At 62.7% G+C, this 19,263-nt stretch overlaps 2 protein-coding genes across 2 annotated transcripts; both read left to right on the forward strand.

Annotated features, from left to right (window-relative positions):
* Positions 1-702: 702 nt before the first annotated feature.
* Positions 703-5,959, forward strand: C1QL1 (complement C1q like 1). Its single transcript, XM_057416642.1, has 2 exons — positions 703-1,416; positions 5,686-5,959. The coding sequence occupies exons 1-2, from the start codon at positions 853-855 to the stop codon at positions 5,863-5,865; spliced, it is 744 nt and encodes a 247-aa protein (XP_057272625.1). The 5' UTR covers positions 703-852; the 3' UTR covers positions 5,866-5,959.
* Positions 5,960-6,855: 896 nt separating this feature from the next.
* KIF18B (kinesin family member 18B) lies at positions 6,856-16,654 on the forward strand. The gene is made up of 15 exons (XM_057416613.1): positions 6,856-7,263; positions 8,549-8,706; positions 9,159-9,263; positions 9,510-9,620; positions 10,997-11,194; positions 11,382-11,558; positions 11,966-12,040; positions 12,160-12,272; positions 12,593-12,713; positions 12,977-13,095; positions 13,786-14,000; positions 14,455-14,983; positions 15,174-15,251; positions 15,439-15,530; positions 16,629-16,654. Exons 1-15 carry the CDS (start codon positions 6,960-6,962, stop codon positions 16,652-16,654), a joined length of 2,421 nt encoding a protein of 806 aa, XP_057272596.1. The 5' UTR covers positions 6,856-6,959.
* Positions 16,655-19,263: the final 2,609 nt, after the last annotated feature.

Below are 19,263 nucleotides of genomic sequence, written 5' to 3' on the forward strand. Positions count from 1 at the left end.
TGTGTCCTTTGAGGCTTGGGGAACGCACCCCCAGGGCGGGTTCTTGGTGGGGGGGGACGACGACAACGATGACCCCATGGACCCCATCGGGGTTGGTGCCACCTCGGCGCTGTCACCTGTGGCGGGTGGCACCGGGAGCAGCCCCGGGGCCGCGCAGGGCTGTGTGTGTTGTGCCCCCCCCCCTCGCCCGCCCTGTCCCCATCGCCTGTGTCCCCCCCGGCCTCGCGTCCTTCGCTCACCCCCGGCGCTGGCGGCGGCTGTCACTTCCCATCGCGTCCCGCTGTCCCCGCCGAGGCTGACGGCGGTGGCGGGCGATGGAGCGGGCGCAGCCGCGTGTCCCCGTGCCACGAAGCCCCCCGGTGCTCAGCGCCCCGCGGGGACGGCTCCGTTGTCACCGCGGCCTTCGCCACGCCGAGCACCGCGGGGGGGGTGCGCGGCCGCTGTCACAGGGAGGGGAAACTGAGGCACGGGGGGGGGGCGGCTCTGGGGACCGTCCCCCCTTGGGGACACCGGTGGCGGGTCCCGGGGGGTGTCCCCGTGGCCACCGGGTGGAGGATTCGGGGGGGGGGGGTCCCATGGAGAAACGGGGGAGGGTTCGGGGGGGGGGGGCGTGTCCGGTGGGCGGGGCGTGTCGGGAGTGGGCGTGGCCTGTGCGGGCGCGGGGCGCACGGGAGCCAGCGGAGCGCAGCGAAGCGGAGCCGCCGCCGCCGCCGCCGATCCCCCCCCCCCGCCGCCGCCGCCCTGCTCCCCCCCACCGGCACCATTCCCCCCCCCGGGCGGCAGCGCGCCCCGGCCGGGCGGCGGCTCAGCCTGGGCCGGAAAACTTTGCTGGCGGCCGCGGCGGGGGTGGTGATGGTGCTGGTGCTGGTGGTGCTCATCCCGGTGCTGGTGAGCTCCGCCGGGACCGACGGCCGCTACGAGATGCTGGGGACGTGCCGCATGGTCTGCGAGCCCTACGGCCCCGCCGCTCCCCCCCCGCAACCGGCGGAACGAGGCCCCCTCCCGCCGCCCTCCACCCTGGTGCAAGGTCCTCAAGGAAAACCGGGGCGACCGGGGAAACCGGGACCACCGGGACCGCCGGGAGAACCGGGACCGCCGGGACCGGCGGGGGCACGGGGTGAAGCGGGGCGGCCGGGACCGCCGGGATTGCCGGGACCGGGGGCTACGGGCGCGGTGAGCGCCGCCACCTACAGCACGGTGCCGCGCGTCGCCTTCTACGCCGGCCTCAAGAACCCCCACGAGGGCTACGAGGTGCTCAAGTTCGACGACGTGGTCACCAACCTGGGCAACAGCTACGACGCCGCCTCGGGCAAGTTCACCTGCGCCATCCCCGGCACCTACTTCTTCACCTACCACGTCCTGATGCGCGGCGGCGACGGCACCAGCATGTGGGCCGACCTCTGCAAGAACGGCCAGGTAAGGGCTGGGCATCCCGGCTGCCAGCCCCACCGCGGGGACGGGGATGAGCTGCTGCCCCCCCCCCCCAAACACCGGGGATGGGCTCTGGGGGGCTTCCTAAGGGTGCCCCATCTCTTCTCCCAGTGGCAATGATGGGCTCTGGGTGCTTCCCTGGGGTGCTCCGTGCTTTTCCTATCCTAGGGATGCAATCCAGGGGATGCCACATCCTTCTCCCGGTAGCAATGGTGGGCTCTGGGTGCACCCTTAGGGTGCTCTGTCCTTCTAGTGGCCCCAGGGTGATTCCATGGGGTGCTCTGTGCTTTTCCTATCCTAGGGATGCAATCCAGGGGATGCCACATCCTTCTCCCGGTAGCAATGGTGGGCTCTGGGTGCACCCTTAGGGTGCTCTGTCCTTCTCGTGGCCCCAGGGATGCATCGCTGGGGTGCTCCATCCTTCTCCCAGTGGCAATGATGGGCTCTGGGTGCTTCCCTGGGGTGCTCCGTGCTTTTCCTATCCTAGGGATGCATCCAGAGGATGCCACATCCTTCTCCCGGTAGCAATGGTGGGCTCTGGGTGCACCCTTAGGGTGCTCTGTCCTTCTCGTGGCCCCAGGCATGCATCACTGGGCTGCTCCATCCTTCTCCCAGAGGTGATGGTGGGCTCTGGGTGCACCTTCAGGGTGCCCCGTCCTTTTCCCATCCCCAGAGATGTACCCCCAGGATGTTCTGTCCCTCTCCCGGTGGCAGTGATGAGCTCCTGGCCATCGAGATGCACCCCTGGGGTGCCCTGTCCTTCTCCTAGTGACATGATGGGCTCTGGGTGCATTCCCACTGGGCCACATCCTTCTCCCAGCCCTGGGCAAGCTCCCCCGGGATGCTCCATCCTTCTCCCGGTAGTGATGCTGGGCTCTGGGTGCATCCCCAGGGTGCCTCATCCCTGGAGATGCTCCCCTGAGTGCTCCATATCCGCGCTGCCCTGATGTGTCCCCAAGGGTCCCCTCGGTCCCATCCTTGGCTGTGCCTCTGGGGTGTCCCCGCAGTGTTCTGCCCCTCCTGGCCCCTCTGCACTGCCCGGGGTGGGGGGGGGACGAGGGGGACGGGATAGGGCTCCTCCACAGAGGTCAGTGCTTGTGGTGGCCTGGAGGGGGGCAGCGCCTGCCCTGCTTTTGGGGTGCTGCACCCCCAGCCCGGAGCCAGCTCTGCTGCTGCTGCTGTGCCAGGAGAGATGTCCCCATCCCTGCCCGGGCTGTGCCGAGATATTACAGGGGACAACATGGGGGGGGGGGCATCTCGAGGCTGGCTTCGTTGTTGCCCCCCCTGCTCCAGCATTCCCCCCAGCCCAATCCATCGGGAAACCCTCCCGATGCCCAGACACAGCCTCTCCATCCCCGCGGCGTCCGGGTGATGCCCAAACCGTTGCCCCTTCCCCACCCCGTGCCCCCCCCCCCCCCCCCCCCCCCCCCCCCCCCCCCCCCCCCCCCCAGTCACAACCCGGGGCACAAGACGTGGCCCTGACCCCCGAAACCTCACCGGAGCCCCATCCCCTTGGGTGTCACCGGTGGGATCCATCCCACCCTGCTCCTGCTTCCCAGCGTTTCCTGCCGGCACCAAGCCCCGCGGTGCATCCCTGTCCTGAGGACGTACAGCGCGGAATGAACCCAAACACTGAGTTTTCAACCCAAACAGCAGCCGGGGGGGGTGTGTGGGGGTGTGTGGGGAGCGGGAGCCCTGCACGGCCCCCCCCGGAGCGGGAGCAGGAGCAGGAGCCCCGCGGCGCTTCCCCACATCCAAACACTTGGCGTCTCCTTCCCTTTGGTTCATTTCTTTTGTCTCCCCCAAATTCCGGGGGTTCTCAGTGACACCTGGGTCTTTCCCCCAAGCTCCGGACCCCTTTTTCCTCCCCTGGAATAGTGTTGCCCCCCCCCCCAACCCTTCCCAACCTCCTCCCCTCCCTCGGCGCGCTCCAGCCCGTGTGGGGTCGATGGGAGCGGATGGATGCGGAGCCCCCGGCCGGGGGATGCAGCTCAATTAACGGGTTGTTAATTACTGAGGAGCTGTCAGGGCTCCGGTGGTGCTGAAGCAGCCGCTCGGGAGCGCTTCGGCTCGGATTGAGACGGGTACCCCCCAAACGCCCCCACTCATTACACCCTGGGGGGTCGTTGCTAAACCGCCCCCTCCCTGGCAAGGCTGGGAGGTCCCAGGGGGGTTCCCAATGGATTAGGGTCAATCGCGGGGTTCTCCAAGGCAATTAGAGCTTGCCCCCCCCCCCCGCCCCACTCTGAGCCCTCTCCCTCCTCTGGGCGCTGCCGGTTTGGGGCACAGCCCATCACCGCCGTGTCGGGGCTGGAGCTAATGAGAGCCTGGGGAGCCCGTGCTCAGGGAGCTGCTGCGGGTGCTTCATTAGCGGCAATGGCTCCGGTTTGCCTTACCCGGGGATGAAGCCAGAGGGGCAGCGGGATGGGAGGTGCTGGGTTGGAACCGGGTGGGTTTGGGGTCCCCAGGGGACCCTGTCTGGAGGGTACCCACTGCCCTGGCCGGGGGTGGGCTGAAGGGGGGCACCCACCACCACACCTGTGGGTTCTGGGGGGGGTCCACTGACACACACTGGGCATCCTGGGCCATGGTGGCCGTGGCACATGGTGTCCCCCAGGCACCGAGTGGCTCAGCCTCTACACAGGAGCACCCCGTACCCCAATAGCCCAGGGCCCTCGGGTGCAGCAGTGACACTGGGGACCATCCCACAGTGTCCCCAGGGATGGTGACACCCCCAGCGCTGTCACTGGGGTCGGTGACAGAGGCTATGGCAGAGCCAGCTCCGAGGGCCATGTGTCCCCCCGCCATGGTTTCCACCTGTAGCTGTGGCAAGGGGAAACTGAGGCACGGAGCAGGATGAGGGGCATGAGGCCATGGGCTCGGCCTGGCCGTGGTGAGTGCCAGGGCACACAGTGCCGAGGGAAGAGGGATGGATGGCAGCGAGTGGCTCTGGCTGCAGGGGGGGACGATGGCAGCAGAGCCAGGCGCCAAGGCTCTTCCTCGCTTTCCTTCCCTCTGTGCTTCTTCCTCTGCTCCTCTTCCTCACACAACCCCTGGTTGAGAGCGGGGCACTGTGACCCACGGTGAGCCTTGGCGACAGGGACCCCCGGTGCTGCTGGGGTAAACCCAGGGTGATGGTGATGGCACGAAGGATACGGCTGCATGAGAGCAAGCCCTATGGGCTGTCAGTAGGCTCCAGAGTTAACAGTGCTTGCCCCCCACCATCGCAGTGAGCACGGGAAGGGGCGGCTGCATTCCCAGGGGACGCTGCCCTAGGGGCAACAGGCAGGGCTCCCTGGGGACACCCCTCCTTCCTCCCACCCCACATCTGGGACCCCGCAGCCTCTCGCCGGTGCCTCCCCGCCTGGCGCGATCCAATTAAAAGCCCATTCCGGTTGGCTGTAATTAGGAGCATCACGTCTGCCTTTCGCTTGGGGTTTTACCTGCCAGCTTGTCACTGTCACCCAGCGCCACACCACGGCCCCGCAAGGCGCCGCCGTGGATTTGATTACCCAAATGATGCTGCAGCAGCAGCAGCAGGCTCCAGCCACAGAGCTTCCAGGCACCTCCAGCTCTGCCAGCACCTCCTGGCCTTGGCCTCCTGCATCCTGCTCCGCAGCGGGGTGGGAGCTGGCTGAGCTCAAGGCTTGGTTTGGGCGGGGGGGGGGCGGGTTTGAGCTCAGCCCTCACCACATGTTCACGATCCCCATGAAGCCTGTGGGGATGCGCTGGGTTCATTAAGTTGGTTTGGGGCTGGGGTCCCGTGTCCAGGATGTGGTCCCACATCTGGATGTGGAGCTATGTCTGAGCCGTCCAGACCTGGGGTCGGGTCCACGTCAGAGCTGTGGTGCCCCATCTCAGCCTGGGTTCTGTGTGTGAGCTGTGGTCCTGTGTCCGTACCCGGAGCCATGGTGCCATGTCCGAGCCGTGGTCCTGCACTCAAACCTGGAGTCAGGGTCCGTTGCCATCATGCATCCGAACCCAGAGATGGGCTCCCATGTCCGAGCCGTGGTCCCGCACCCATAGTCCTATGTCCGTGCCATTGTCCCCCATCCAAACCCACACCTGCCAGCTCGAGCTGAGGCTCTGGGTGATGCTCGGAGCAGCCACCTCCACCCGTGGGTGGGCACCCAGGGCTCCCCCCCCACCGCACCGGCGCTCGCAGGCCCTCTCCCTGGCTGTGCCTGAGCTGGGATCTGGGTATCCCATGGGATGCACGGCCCCGAGCCGGGTAACGCGGTGTCCCCTGCGCAGGTCCGGGCCAGCGCCATCGCCCAGGACGCCGACCAGAACTACGACTACGCCAGCAACAGCGTCATCCTGCACCTGGACGCGGGCGACGAGGTCTTCATCAAGCTGGACGGGGGCAAAGCCCACGGCGGCAACAACAACAAGTACAGCACCTTCTCCGGCTTCATCATCTACTCGGACTGAGCCTGGACCCACGGCATCGCCCCCCTGGCATCTCCCAGTGACAGTCTTGCCCCATGGCATCCCTTTGCTGTGGTCTGGCCCAACAGAATTCCCCCCAACCCATGGTGTGTTCCCCATGGTAACCTCCACTGCCCCACAGCATCGCCCTGCTGCTGTCCAGCGGTTGTTGAGCTTCCGTTTGAATACGGAGCGGTGCCCGGTGTGGAGAGCGGAGGTGGGCGGCGGGGAGGGAGGGCAAAGGGGTCTGAGGGGAGCGAGTGGGGCTCAGGGGGCGATGTGGGGCGGGTGTAGGGGTTGTGGGGTGATGTGGGTCTGGAGGGGAGGCGCGGCGCTGTGCGGGGTCCGAGGAGTCCGGAAGGGCTGTGGGACAGGGACCTGGAGGGGGGGGAGTGGTTGTGGGGGCCCGGAGGTGGGGGGGTCGGTGCTGGGGTGGAGGGGATGTGGGGCTGTTGGGGAGCAGTTGGGGGTTATAGGGGTGGCTCGGGGGTTATAGGGGTGTTTCTGGGGTTATAGCGGTGTCTCTGGGATTATAGCGGTGGCTCTGGGGTTATAGGGGTGGCTCTGGGGTTATAGCGGTGTCTCTGGGGTTATAGCGGTGTCTCTGGGATTATAGCGGTGTCTCTGGGATTATAGCGGTGGCTCTGGGGTTATAGGGGTGGCTCTGGGGTTGTAGGGGTGTCTCTGGAGTTATATCGGTGGCTCGTGGGTTATAGGGGTGGCTTTGGGATTATAGCGGTGGTTTTGGGGTTATAGGGGTGGCTCTGAAATTATAGCGGTGGCTTTGGGGTTATAGCGGTGGTTTTGGGCTTATAGGGGTGGCTCTGGGGTTATAGCGGTGGCTCTGAGATTATAGCTGTGGCTTGGGGGTTATAGGGATGGCTCTGGGGTTTGTAACGGTGGCTCTGGTGTTGTCCCGGTGGCTCCGGGGTTAGGGCAGGGGTGGGTGCCCAGCTCCCAGACCCCCCCCCCCCCCCCTTCAGCCGCTGCCCCCGCGCTGAGCCGTTGCCCTCCCCCAGTGTGCGAGCTCCGTTGTGAGACGTTGGAGCTCGGAGCGGAGCCGTCCCAGCAGCCCGGTGCCTGTCCCTGCTGCCACCATGGGGCCGTGCCCCCCGCCCGAGGAGGGCCCCGTGACTGTCGTGGTGCGTGTGCGGCCCCTGGCCCGCAGCGAGCGGGTCCTGCCCCCGGTCGTGCACGTCGTTAACGAGCACGGCATCGTCCTCAGCCCCGCGGAGCCCGGGGCTGCCCCCGGCAGCGCGCTGCCCGCGCGGGGGCCCAAGGGCAAGGACCTGGAGTTTGTCTTTGACCGGGTCTTTGGGGAAGAGGCCACGCAGGAGGAGGTGTTCCAGCACAGCACCTCCGAGCTGCTCGACAGCGTCCTCGAGGGCTACAACTGCTCCGGTAAGAGCTGGCCGCTGGCTTGGGTGCTGGGGGAGCTCCTGCCCCATCTGCTTGGGAGAGCTGGGGGGTTAGTTTGGAAGCCCCCAGGCGGTTGGGAGTGGGGAGGACGGGAGGCACAAGAGCAGTGCTAAACCTGCAGCCTTCAACTTGGTGGTGGCATCCCTTAGTGATGACAAGTGTGCTGAGGATGTGATGTGGTCTGTGGGAGAGACCTGCCTGGGCTGGGAAAGGCAACCACGAGGATGTGTAGTTTAACACGGATGTGATGGGGTAACCCAGGAGCTGGGTACAGGCTGGGGACTGTGTGGCTGGGAGGGACCTGTGGGTTCTGGTGGGCCCTGACCTGAGCGGGAGTCAGCAGAGCCCTGTGGCAGAAGTGAAGGTAGGTTGGATGTGGGGCTGCGGCCACAGGGATGCTGAGTTTCGGGGAGGGATCTGGGGTGCAGCAGCCACACCTTGGGGTGCTTTGAGGGTTGCTGTGCCCCTCCTGAGCATCTCCCAGGCTGGCAGCTCCATGAAGCTGGGCCTGGAAGCTCCTCTCGTGGTGCTGCAGCCCCTGTGCCGTTTGCAGGCTGTCAGCAGACGGTGCCTTAATGAGCCCATCCCTTGTGCGAGGCAGGCACTGAGCGGGAGACACCGCGCTCCTGTCTCATCGCGTGCCGGGCCGGGCACTGGCGCTGCAGGATGCTATTCCTGGCTCCCCGTGTGCTCTGCGAGGCGCTGAAGGCTGCCTCTGTCACCGTGCCCACCTGGCAGGCACGGCTCGTGTCTCTGTCTGCATAAAAGAGCTCCAGGATCCTCTCAGGAGAGAGTGGCTGGGCCCCGAGTGCTGCTAACAGGGAGAAGGGCTGAGGCTCTCTAGATCAGTGTGTCCTGGTCTGATGGTGATGTTTTAAAGAGGGTGTTGAAAGACTGGGGCTGAAAATGGAGATGAATAATGAGGGCTGGATGAAGAAAGCCATTCTGGTGAGAGATGGGGGAATGGGGCTGCTTGGTTTATGAAAGGGAAGTGTTTGGAGGTGACTGGAGCATCCAAGCGGTGATGGTTTGGGGGCTCATTCTGCCTCTGCTAAATTGGAGAGGCTGCAATGAGGAAATAACCTGCACTGAAGGCTGCTGCAGGTAGTGCAGAGGGTAATGAGCTTTGCCTCGTCTCCGGGAGCCTGTGAGCGAGCCCTGCTGCAGGGGCTGCTGCGGGAAGATCTCCACATCTCCTCTGCAGCAAGGAGCGGATGTTCTGCTGCTCCCATTCACTCCTTCACCCATCCACCCTTTCTCCTCTCAGTGTTTGCCTATGGCGCGACCGGAGCAGGGAAAACCTACACCATGCTGGGCTCGGAGCACAGCCCTGGCATCATGTACTTGACTATGGTGGAGCTGTACCAGAGGATGGAGGCCAGAAGGCAGGAGAAGAGCTGTGAGGTCCTAGTCTCCTACCAGGAGGTGCATTGGGGCTGCCGCAACTGGGTCCCCGTCACTAAGATTTGGGGTTGATGCAGACCCTGTAGTGCCCCGTTCAGGGTACCCAGTGCCCCCAGGGCAGCCCTAGAGCCCAACTGGAAGGGAGCAGCTCACCCTGCCGGGTCAATGACCTGGTGTTCCTGGTTTCTCCTGTCTGGAGTCATGGGATTTTCTCTTCCTTGCCATGATGCACGTAGCAATGAGGGGTTCCTGGCTGGAAAGGCTTTAGAGGAGCTGTGGCAAAGTGAGTTGCTTTGAAAGCCCTCCTGAGCTGTCAGCTAGAGCACCATCAGCTGCCCTGGGTGTAGTGATGTCCTGCAGGTGGTGTTGGGAGAGGGACACAAGGTCATGTGTGACCCTGGGGTACAAAGCTCCTCTCCCTGCTCACCACTGGGGAGCCAAACCTCAGCCTTACATTGAGTTCCCTGCTTCAGGTGTACAACGAGCAGATCTATGACCTGCTGGAGCCCAAGGGACCTCTAGCTATTCGGGAGGATCCTGAGCGAGGAGCTGTGGTCCAGGGCCTCTCCTTCCACCAGGTATAAGAATGGGCAGTGCTGCACCTCCACCAGTTCTGAAAGCAGATGTGTCCCTGGAGACAGGGGGTCTCTGAAGATAGGGGGGTGCGACCTGCACAGCTCCTGGCTGGCAGCAAACATGAGCCTGAGCTGAGACGAGGCCCACGGTGCTGCAGGATGCCAGAGCCGTGGGTGCTCTGTGTTGGGTTGTGTCTGTGCCTGCAGATGGGGCACACTGGTAGCATCCCTCTCCCTGTTCTCTCCCAGCCTGCGTCAGCAGAGCAGCTCCTGGAGATGTTGGCCAACGGCAACAGGAATCGCACGCAGCATCCCACTGACGCCAACGCTGTCTCCTCCCGCTCGCATGCCATCTTCCAGGTGAGGGCTGGTGGATGCAGTGGCACTGGGGGGTTGTGCTTAAAAAGAGAGGAGGAAGCAAGGCCATGGCGGGACTGGGATTCCTGCCACTGCCCCTCATGTGCCACGGGGTAAAGCAGAGCAGTTGTAGCCCTGCAAAGAGAGGTATGGGGCTGAACAGGGCCCTGGGCACGCTGCCGCAGGACGGGACGTACCGGTCACGCTGGTGGCCGCACCTCCCGGCCAGCTCCATGCTCTCAGCTTGGTGTTCTGCCCCTTGGGGCTGAAACTTCACTGTGTGCTTTTGACTCTTGTTGACTCAACGTGTGGCAGCTGTACCTAAAAGCTGACCCAGAGCAGAGGGGCTGGTTTGTGCTCGTGCCTTGAGCAGGCTGTCTCCTCCGTCGTGTCTTCCTTGGCACTGAGCTGGGAATTACACTCCCGCAGGGGCTCTGTAAATGGGCTCCCCAGTTTGGTGGTGCTCTCCTATGCACACCTGCCAGCTGATTTCAGTTCCAGCCAGGCCCTCTCCTGAATGAGCAGGGCGGTCACGGCTGTGTGGGGAAACGGGGGGCTCCGACTGCAGTTTCAGTCTGAAGCTGGTGTCTCACCCGTGGCTGCTTGCAGGGGGAAGTCCAGGTGCCTGGATGCTTTTCCAGGTGGCACCCCAGCTGGGTTTGTTGGTGGGTGCTGGATTCCTGCCTGCTCTGAATCCATTTGCTGTGCTGGAAATGTGCCCTTCCCGCTGCCAGCTTTGCCTCCTGGCAGGCACGGCACAGTCTGGTGAGGATGCAGGACCTGTTAGTGGGCTCCAGCAGTCCCATGGCACCTCCAGTCCGTGCAGGTGCTGTTCCTAGGGGCTGAGTGTGTTTTAAGGCTGTGGGGAAAGCATTTGCATTCTCCAGGGAGACCTTTAGGGATGCAGAAGGGGAAGTTAGGGAGCGATGCTGCCCGATGTGTCTTGGTGGCTGTGTCCCTCCTTGCCCACACCAGCTGGGATCTGGGCTCAGCACTGAAAGCCCTGGCTGATGCCAGGCCTGTAGGCCCCCATCGGTGTCTTGACTTTGACAAAATGCACTGGGGCTGGGGCTCTGGGTGGTGTTTGGCCCTTTGGGGACCCAGCCGGCTCTGCCCTGCTTGTGCACCAAGCATAGGAGATGCTGATTATTTCCCATAGCTGTCACTTCCTGCAGGATCCCTTCCATGGTTTTGCTGTTTGGGTCATCACCGAGTTTTTGGCTTGTCTTCTTGGCGTGCCAGGCTCCTCTCTGCCTCACAGCCCACACCATCCACTTGGCCATCCCGTTCTAAGCATCACCCTCTTGCCCTGCTGTTGAGCCGCCTCCAACCACCGACCCCCTGTCGAGCTGCAGCCTCACCCATCTCTGTCCTCACAGATCCACGTGAAGCAGCAGCACTGCCCTGGCAGCCTCAGTCGGGGTCTGAAGGTGGCCAAGATGAGCCTGATCGACCTGGCAGGCTCAGAGCGAGCGTCGGTGGCCAACACCAGGGGAGAGCGGCTGCGGGAGGGGGCCAACATCAACCGCTCGTTGCTGGCCCTCATCAACGTCATCAACGCCTTGGCTGATGCAAAGGTAACGCTGTTCCCCACATGGCCCTGCTGGGCTCTGGCTCCCTGGGCTGCCTGAATGTGAGCGGTGTGCTCAAGTTTCAGTGCTGCTGGTGCTGTGGGGTGAGCGCAGCCATCCCCTGGTCACTCAGGGGTAGGAGCTGAGTGCCTGGGGGCCCAAAGCTGAGCAGATCCTGGCTCTCTTGCTCCAGGGCAAGAAAAGCCACATCCCGTACCGGGACAGCAAGCTGACGCGCCTGCTGAAGGACTGCCTGGGTGGCAACTGCCGCAGCGTCATGGTGGCAGCGGTGAGCCCCTCTGTGCTGGCCTACGAAGACACCTACAACACCCTCAAGTATGCCAGCAGGGCCAAGGAGATCAAGCTGTCGGTGAGGAGCTCATGTGGTGGGGGTGATGTGTTTGTTGTGGGTGTTTGGGAGCTGCTGCTGGATGGGAGGGAGTCTGCTGCATGCTGGGGTAGGTGAGTGGGAGCCTCCCTTCTCCGGCGTGAGTTTTCCAGCCCTGGGGGTGCTGCTCTGGGCAGAAAGCAGCTGATGGAGCTGCAGACAGTGTGTGCCCAGGCTTCTGCTGAAGCTCCCCAGCCCTGAGCCTAGAAAGGCTTGTGACTGCGGCAGTAGGTCCACGAGTGCAGATTGTGTCTGCTGCAGCCAGCCCGGGGCTCCACGGGGCCCCTGCATCCTGGAGGAGGCCGAGGAGGTGCCCCGCTCCGGTGTCAGGAGAGGGTATGTGCTGCCCCAGTGCTTCTGTAACCTCTGTCTCGTCCCTGTCTCTGCAGCTGAAGAGCAACATGTGCAGCTCTGACTCCCACCTCTGTGAATACGTGGAGTTGTGTGAGCAGCTGAAAGGGGAGGTGAGATGCTGGTGGGGAGGGCAGGGCTCTGTCTTTAGCTGTGGTCTGTTTGGGGTGCAAACCTCTGAGCTCCAGGGGTCATAAAACCATCTGAGCAAACAGAAAATCCCTCCTTGCAGGTGGCGGAGCTGAGGGCAAAGCTTCTTGCTTATGAGGATGGTGCCCGTGAGGCAGAGAACCAGGCAGCAGGGCCACAGGCTCCGTCCAGCGTGAGCCCAGTGGAGCTGCCCAGGTGAGGCTGGGGGGAAAGAAGCAACAGAGCTTTTGTGTGTGACCTCCTGGTGTCCCCTGTGTCAAGGAACCTGCAGGGTTTTAGTGCTGGTGAGAGCCTAGTGCCTGTCAGGAAGCAGAGGAGCTGCTGGTGTGCAGCATCATCTCGACTGTGGCTGGGTTCGGCTCTGAACCTGCTGGAGCAGAGCACACAAGCCCCAAGGGGAGCTGGGTTGCAAAGGCCCAATCTGGTGTTTGGTCCATCCCAAAATTTCTTATGCAAAATGGCGCTTCAGCAGAGGATCTTCTCTGGCTCAGTGCCTGCTTCTCTGGCTTCTGTAGGTTGGAGGAAGCTGTCCCAAAGCCGGGCTTGGCCCTTGATGGTGAGGGGCAGGATGACAGAGAGCAGCAGGAGCTGCAGGCTCGTTTTCCTCTTCAGATGCAGCTGCAATTGGAGGGCGAGGTGAGAGGAGGGATGGGCAGCACAGGAGGGCCTGGGGTGATGAGCAGGGCCCAGAGGAAGCTGGGGCTCTCAGCTGAGCTGGGGCCTGCTGGGAGGTGGCAGGAGCTCAGGGGTCCGTGTGTCCTGGCTCAGCACGTGCTGGGCTGTGGTTTGCTAGCGAAGGCCCTTAACTTCCCAGGTTCAAGCATTTTGGGGACCAAACTCAGCTCACCTGTGGGCTAACCCTGGGCTAATGGGTAAGGAATTTTGGGTGATTGCTCCAGGCTCCAGAGGAAATGCCAACCAGCAGCCCTGGAGCATCCCATGGGGTGGATCTGCGGCTGGGACTGAAGGAGCCAAAGCTTGGAGGAAACAGCCCTCTGTCCGGCCACCGCACAGAGCAGTGAGTGTCCTCCTGCCCCCCCTGTGTCCTCTTGGTTGCCTGTGGAAGGTGGGGGGTCCCCCCTGCTGTTGCATGTGGCCATCCTGGGGATGGTCTAGATGAAGACGGGCCCACATCTTCGCTTTCAGATGACTGCCTGCCCTGTACAGGAAGGGCTTTGGCTCCTGGGATCTAATGCCATGGAATAATCTGTCCTGGCGATGCCAGCTCTGAAGGTTTCCAGGCACAGCAACTGTTGGAGCCTGAAGTGTGTGTTGTTAGTTGTGAAACTACCTCTGAGGTCTTTGCTCCTGCCTTGGCTCCACCCTGGCAGGGCTCCCACAGCACCATCTGCTCATGAGTCTGCCCCGAGCATCTTGGCTCTTTAGAAAGGTCTCCTGGGGGGAGACGTGGGCCTGGATCTGTCTCTAGCCAAGCTAAGGAGTGTCTGAAGGGCAGCAAAAAGCCTGTAGGTGCTGGTTGGTCCCTTGTAACCAGCAGGTGAACACACAGCTCGGTGTTCTCCAGCAAGAGATTCACCTTTGGGCACCTCACAGCTTCACATTTGCTTCTCTTGCCCCAGACCTCTGCTGATGGGCTCTGCCTCAGCTGAGGTGGTGTCTCAGAGGTGATGCTGGTGGTGCTGAGCCTCTGTTCCTGGTGACACTGGCTCAAGCTCACCTGCTAACTGGTTCCTGTCTCTGTCCCCAGGCCTGTGGCCTCTGGCCTGAGCGGCATCCGGAAGCTTTATTCTGTCCTGAAGGCTGCCAACCTCCTCACTCCAGATTTGGTGTCTGTGCTGGAGGAACTGGCCCAGCTGGTCCCTCAGGACACTGGTGGGAGCCCTGAGCAAGCTCTACCTCTGAGCAGGCCTGCAGAGCTCAGCGAGGCCACCCCAGGCAAGAGGATGAAGTGGAGCTGGGATGGTGAGGATTTGGAGCTGGGACAGTTGGTGCTGGCCCCTCTCCTTTGTCTCCCTGGTTGGTTTGCCCAAGTCACCCTGGCTGTGTCCTCGGCCTACGTGTGACCAGGGCTGAGCTCTTCCTCCTCGTCCTCATTGTTAACCATGAACCCAGTAGCCAGGCTGTGGGCTCTGCAGACCCCATTTTCCTGGGAGAGCTCAGGCATTGCCCCAGGCAGTTGCTCTGGGAGCAGGCTGGTGCCATCACCGAGGCTGCCAGGGGCAGGATTCCTTGTGCTGGCTCTTTTCCTCTGGGTTTAATGCGGTTTGATGGAAACCCCCGCCGGGAAATGACTGCCGTGGGGCTTGTTGGGCAGATGTCCCCTGAGCAGTGATGGAGGAGAGGGGGCTGCCCTGAGGTCTGGGCATTCCTGGGAGCTGCAGGCAGAGAGGTGACTGCTCCTTTCCTGCTCCTTCAGATGCGGCATCTGTCACCGTGTGCGGTGCCCCTGTGATGAGTTCCAGCCCGCAGTGCTTGCAGCAGCCTGCTCCGTTCTCGGGCCGTGTGCCCACGGCTTTGAGCCCTATTGGGAGGAGGAAGCCTGGGCTGGGCAGTGCCTCCCCCTCAGCCCCTCGCCGCAGCATCAGGAGGCAGATGCAAGGCCAGCAGAGACGTGGGAAGGCAGCGGAGATTCCCGGGCCACAGAGCCCAGGCACCCCCCGGCTCGAGTCCGCAGCTCCAGCATCCCCTGGCTCCCCGGTGCCACTGGGTTACAGCCCCAGATCCAGCTCAGCACCAGGCCCCCAAAGCCCTGCGCCCCTGGCAGTGTCAGCTGCCCAGATCCGGTGCTCCCCGCCTGCCCCCGAGCTCAATGTGACCTTTGAGCTCTGCCCGCACAGCAGATCCCCCAGCGCCATCCTGCCCGTTCCCATCCGCCTCTCGCAATGCTGGCACAGGGAGAAGAGGCAGTGCCAGCAACCAAAGCAGGAGAGCCCCTTCCTGCCTGAGTAAGTGCTGCCCTGGCTGGGCTGAGTGTGTGCTTGGGGGTCTCCCCTCTGCGGCCCTGCTGTCTGGGGGAACCCTTTGTGGATCGCTGCAGCTCTGCTCAGAGGGGACACTGGTGTTGCCTCTCAGCCTTCTGAGAGCGGGCGGTCAGGATCCATGCCCTGGCACTAACCCTCTTTTCCTTGGCTGCAGAGCCCCCATCCCAGCGCTGGCCATGCAGAGCTCCTGCATCCCCAAAGCCCCTGCGCTGAAGCGGAGGCGAGTGGAGAGGTGAGACAGGCACCAGCACCCTGTGCCCCTCAGTGCTCTGTGCAGGCAGCTCCTGCCTCTGCTCCCCGCTGGGGCTCGAGCCCCCATCCTTGCCTGTGTCTGTGCCACCTCCCCTGTGCCGGCTGGGGATGATGGGGGCCTCTGCCCTGAGCTCTGGGGTTAGAAATGGTCCCTTTCTCTTTCACAGCGTCGCCTTCCCCTGCCCGGATGGGCTCCAGAGCTGCACTGCCCACCTGCAGCGCAGCAGCAAGAGCTGTGTGCAGCCCTCCCGCATCCCAGGTGAGTCCTGTGCTCCTCCACACCCAGGCAGGCACCCAAGGAAGCCCTTTCCCTGCAGCGAGATGGGCTGTGGGAGTGCTCCCTGTGAGAACAAGTCTTTCTTGTTCTCACACTCACCCCCCATTCCCCGTCCCCCCATTCCCCACACATGGGGCATGTGAAGAATTAAGTTGTGTTCTTAATACATGGTTTGGTTCAAAGCAGAGGGCTGAGCTTCTTGTCCCCCTGCCTGGGGCGAGCTGGGTTTGGGCCTGGCAAAGGCCCTTGCCACCACTGGGCCCCACCCCAACCCGTGGCTCTGGGTGCCCACAGCTTGCACCCCTGGCTGTTGCTATAACCTCCCCAGTCTGGATGCTGTCGGTGCCCCAGTGCTGGTGGCTGTGGTCCAGCAGGGCCTGGCTGCTGTCCCTGTGCTGCAGCTCTCAGGGAGCCTTTCCCAGCCCTCAGATGCCACCTTGCTGCCAGCCTGTGCGACCTGTCCCCATCCTGTCCGCAGCATCCCTACAGTGACCCCCTGCCACCCAGCTTCATCCTGGCTGCTTCTTGTGGTAGCATCTGTGTGGACCCCATGTCCCTTACAGCCCTGTGCCTCCAAACCCCACTTTATACACAGTGTGCTTGGGTGAGCGGGGTATGGCCACGCACACGGAGCTGGGGCTGGGGCAGGATTGGGCTCCCTGGGAGCTGGGAAACAGAGGAATCTCTTGTGGCTGTAAAGAGCTCCTGGTTGTTGTACCCCCAGCATCCCCCGTGTGCCCACGTGTGAGTGAAAATGCAGATCCAGATCCATTTTACAGTGTTGCCATTGCTGGAGCAGCTGAGGGAATGCCAGCCCCCACCCAGGCATCCCATAGCAGCCTGAAAGCACTCCTGGCTCTGGCACCCGGCAGGCACAGGGTGTCTTGTCCTGTCCATTGGCTGCAGATGCTCTCTTGTGGCTGGGTGGAAGCCATGGTAGGGGCAGTCCTGTTGTGAGGAAGAGGCAGAAGACAAGACTGGAAGAGCCCATCCTGCAGGGACCCAGCGAGGTCCCAAACGGAATGCATTTTCACCGTGCACGCTCGGGGGTTAACCCTGACCTGCCCCGTTCTGTTCCAGGGATCTGCTGTCAACGCCTGCTTTAGAACACTGCCATCCCATTGGAATCTTTCCGCCTTTTGCCTTAGGATTTTCTAGCAGCTGCTGCGAATGGGCACGCTCCAACATCTCTTTTACAAGGGACCAACCCAGACAATGCAAGGTGCACTTTCTTATCAGCACCTGGCCAGTAAATACAGGTGCTTTACACACAGAATCCCAGCCGCTGATCACAGCTACGTTACAAGCACACGCGTTCAAGCTGTGACTGCTCAGCTGCCCCCAAGTGATGCTTTGCAATCATTCGATTCTCTCTTCCTCTGCCTCATTCTGCTTGGGGTACTCACGGGCAGCTCCTGCAGCTGAGGCATCCGGTTCCTCCTCTCCCCTGCCCAGCCCATGGCAAGGCTTGACAAAGGCTGCAGGCAGCGCCGTGGACCTGTAGGCAGGAGGACACAAATACCCCCCAGGTTATCAGCAGGTTGAAGGGTTTCCTTAGGGCAGAGGCGCTCTGAGGCACAAGGAGCGTGCAGCAGCTGCAGAAGCAAGCGGCCCGGTGTTAACGCTGCAGGAGTTGGCTGGGCCGTTCCCTGCAGGCAAAGGGCCTGGCAGGTCGGAAACACAGGAGCTGCGCTGGCTCCTTCCTGTTCCAGCTCTGCCTCGTCTCACTTTGGTTTCCTCTTCTCCTGACTCCGATGCTGCTTGGCTGGTGGCTGATGGAGGTGATGGAGGTGATAGAGCTGATGGAGGTTAGGGGGCTGATGGGGCTGATGGAGCTGATAGAGGTGATGGAGCTGATGGGGCTGATGGAGGTGATGGGGCTGATGGGGCTGATGGAGCTGGTAGAGGTGATGGAGCTGATGGGGCTGATGGAGGTGATGGAGCTGATGGAGCTGATGGAGGTGATGGAGGTGATGGAGCTGATAGAGGTGATGGAGCTGATGGAGGTGATGGAGGTGATGGAGCTGATAGAGGTGATGGAGCTGATGGGGCTGATGGAGGTGATGGGGCTGATGGAGGTTATGGGGCTGATGGGGCTGATGGAGCTGATAGAGGTGATGGAGCTGATGGGGCTGATGGAGCTGATAGAGGTGATGGAGCTGATGGGGCTGATGGAGGTGATGGAGGTGATGGGGCCGATGGAGGTGATGGAGGTGATGGGGCCGATAGAGCTGATGGAGGTGATGGAGCCGATGGAGCCGGGGCTGCACTGCCCCTCTCGCTGTTCCAGCCTGCAGCTCTGGTGTCACCCGATCCATCCGCTCCTCCCAGCCCCGGATTCACACCCAGGTCACTTTAAACACCCTGAGCTGGGCTCCTCCCGTGTGCCCCGCGTGCTGCAGGCGCTCTTGAGGCTTTGTCTGTGGGGTGTCTACAAACGGCCCCAGTGCTCCCATAGATTGAAAGGGTTTTCGGGGGGTTTCCTTCACTGCACGGCGCCGGTGTCCATCCCGGCCGTGCCACTGGAGGAACGCTGGGAGCCGGATCGGGGGGAGCTTCTTCTGCACACGGGGATCAAACAAGTGAAGGGGCAGCAGTGCCTGCTTCCATCCCTCCCTTAAAAACTAATACGGGAACCCGACAACAAAAACCACACAGAACACTGCCTGCCACCTACACACACACACAGACACACACACACAAAGACACATTCACAGACACACACAGACACAGAGGCACACAGAGACACACAGACACAGACACACACAGACACACACGAGGGATCCCACAAACACACTCCTCACAATTACAACGTTTGAAACACAAAACCCAGACCATCATTACCCCACTCCACGGCCCCACGCACAGAACATGGAGCCAGGATCCTGTGAGGATGGATGATCAGGCTGGAAAAGTCTGCGGGGGTTGATGGAAACATGGATATGTTTGTATGTGCCGGATCCTGGTACGTGAGCATCCCAGAGAGACCCTATCAAATGAGCTGTACACGGGGCTCCAAGTCCATGGTCCGTCACTGCTCACCTGGTACCTTTGATAAGAGCATAGGAGAGACCTTCCCTCCGTGGGTCCTGATCCGGCACATACAGCACCGGGAAAGCTCTCGATCCACCTGCATCCCTGCCCCTCTCGCTCCTCCCTTTACAGCTGCCCATTTACCATGATGGTCTGGGGGATGTGAATCAGGCTCCTTGTCTGGATCCACATGGTCCAAAGGAGCATCCAGGTCAGCATCAGCATCATCAGGCGGCAGAACCACGCTATGTGCATGGCAGGGGGGTGCACACCCACCCCCGAGCCTGCCCAGGGGCTCTCCCTACCCTGAGCACCTCAAGACGCTGCTGGATGGATCCCCAGGCTGCAGACACAGCCCAGGCACTGCAGTGGGCACCCTGTGACACCTCGGACCCAGCACCCAGTGTCCCCATGGCATTGCTCCCAGCGAGCCCCACCGGCTGCCCCATGGCTAGGGATGGAGCCGGGATGGGGATGGAGAAGGGGTGGGTAGGGATGGCCACGCTCTGTGCTCCCCATGCCGGGTGTCCAATGCCCTCCCTGGATCCCAGCAGAGCCGATGGATGGGGCAGGCGGTTCCCGGTGGCCAGGCCGGGTGCCAGGGTGCATTCACCCCTGCAGGCGCCGCAGCGGCTGGGGTCTGTGCCATCCCTCCAGCTCTGTGGCCAGTGGCCAGTGCCAG

Source organism: Pezoporus wallicus, unplaced genomic scaffold (assembly GCF_028554395.1).
Source record: "Pezoporus wallicus isolate ANWC-B61680 ecotype Strahan unplaced genomic scaffold, APGP_CSIRO_Pwel_v1 scaffold_7850, whole genome shotgun sequence".
Taxonomy (NCBI): Eukaryota; Metazoa; Chordata; class Aves; order Psittaciformes; family Psittacidae; genus Pezoporus; species Pezoporus wallicus.

Excerpts from the sequence above, each read along its gene's own strand:
- C1QL1 (XM_057416642.1), top strand. The coding sequence starts at position 853 with ATGGTGCTGGTGCTGGTGGTGCTCATCCCGGTGCTGGTGAGCTCCGCC. Across the intron at positions 1,417-5,685 it reads ACCTCTGCAAGAACGGCCAG|GTCCGGGCCAGCGCCATCGC; the intron begins GTAAGGGCTGGG and ends TCCCCTGCGCAG.
- KIF18B (XM_057416613.1), top strand. The coding sequence starts at position 6,960 with ATGGGGCCGTGCCCCCCGCCCGAGGAGGGCCCCGTGACTGTCGTGGTG. Across the intron at positions 14,001-14,454 it reads GATGAAGTGGAGCTGGGATG|ATGCGGCATCTGTCACCGTG; the intron begins GTGAGGATTTGG and ends CTGCTCCTTCAG. Across the intron at positions 15,252-15,438 it reads AAGCGGAGGCGAGTGGAGAG|CGTCGCCTTCCCCTGCCCGG; the intron begins GTGAGACAGGCA and ends TCTCTTTCACAG.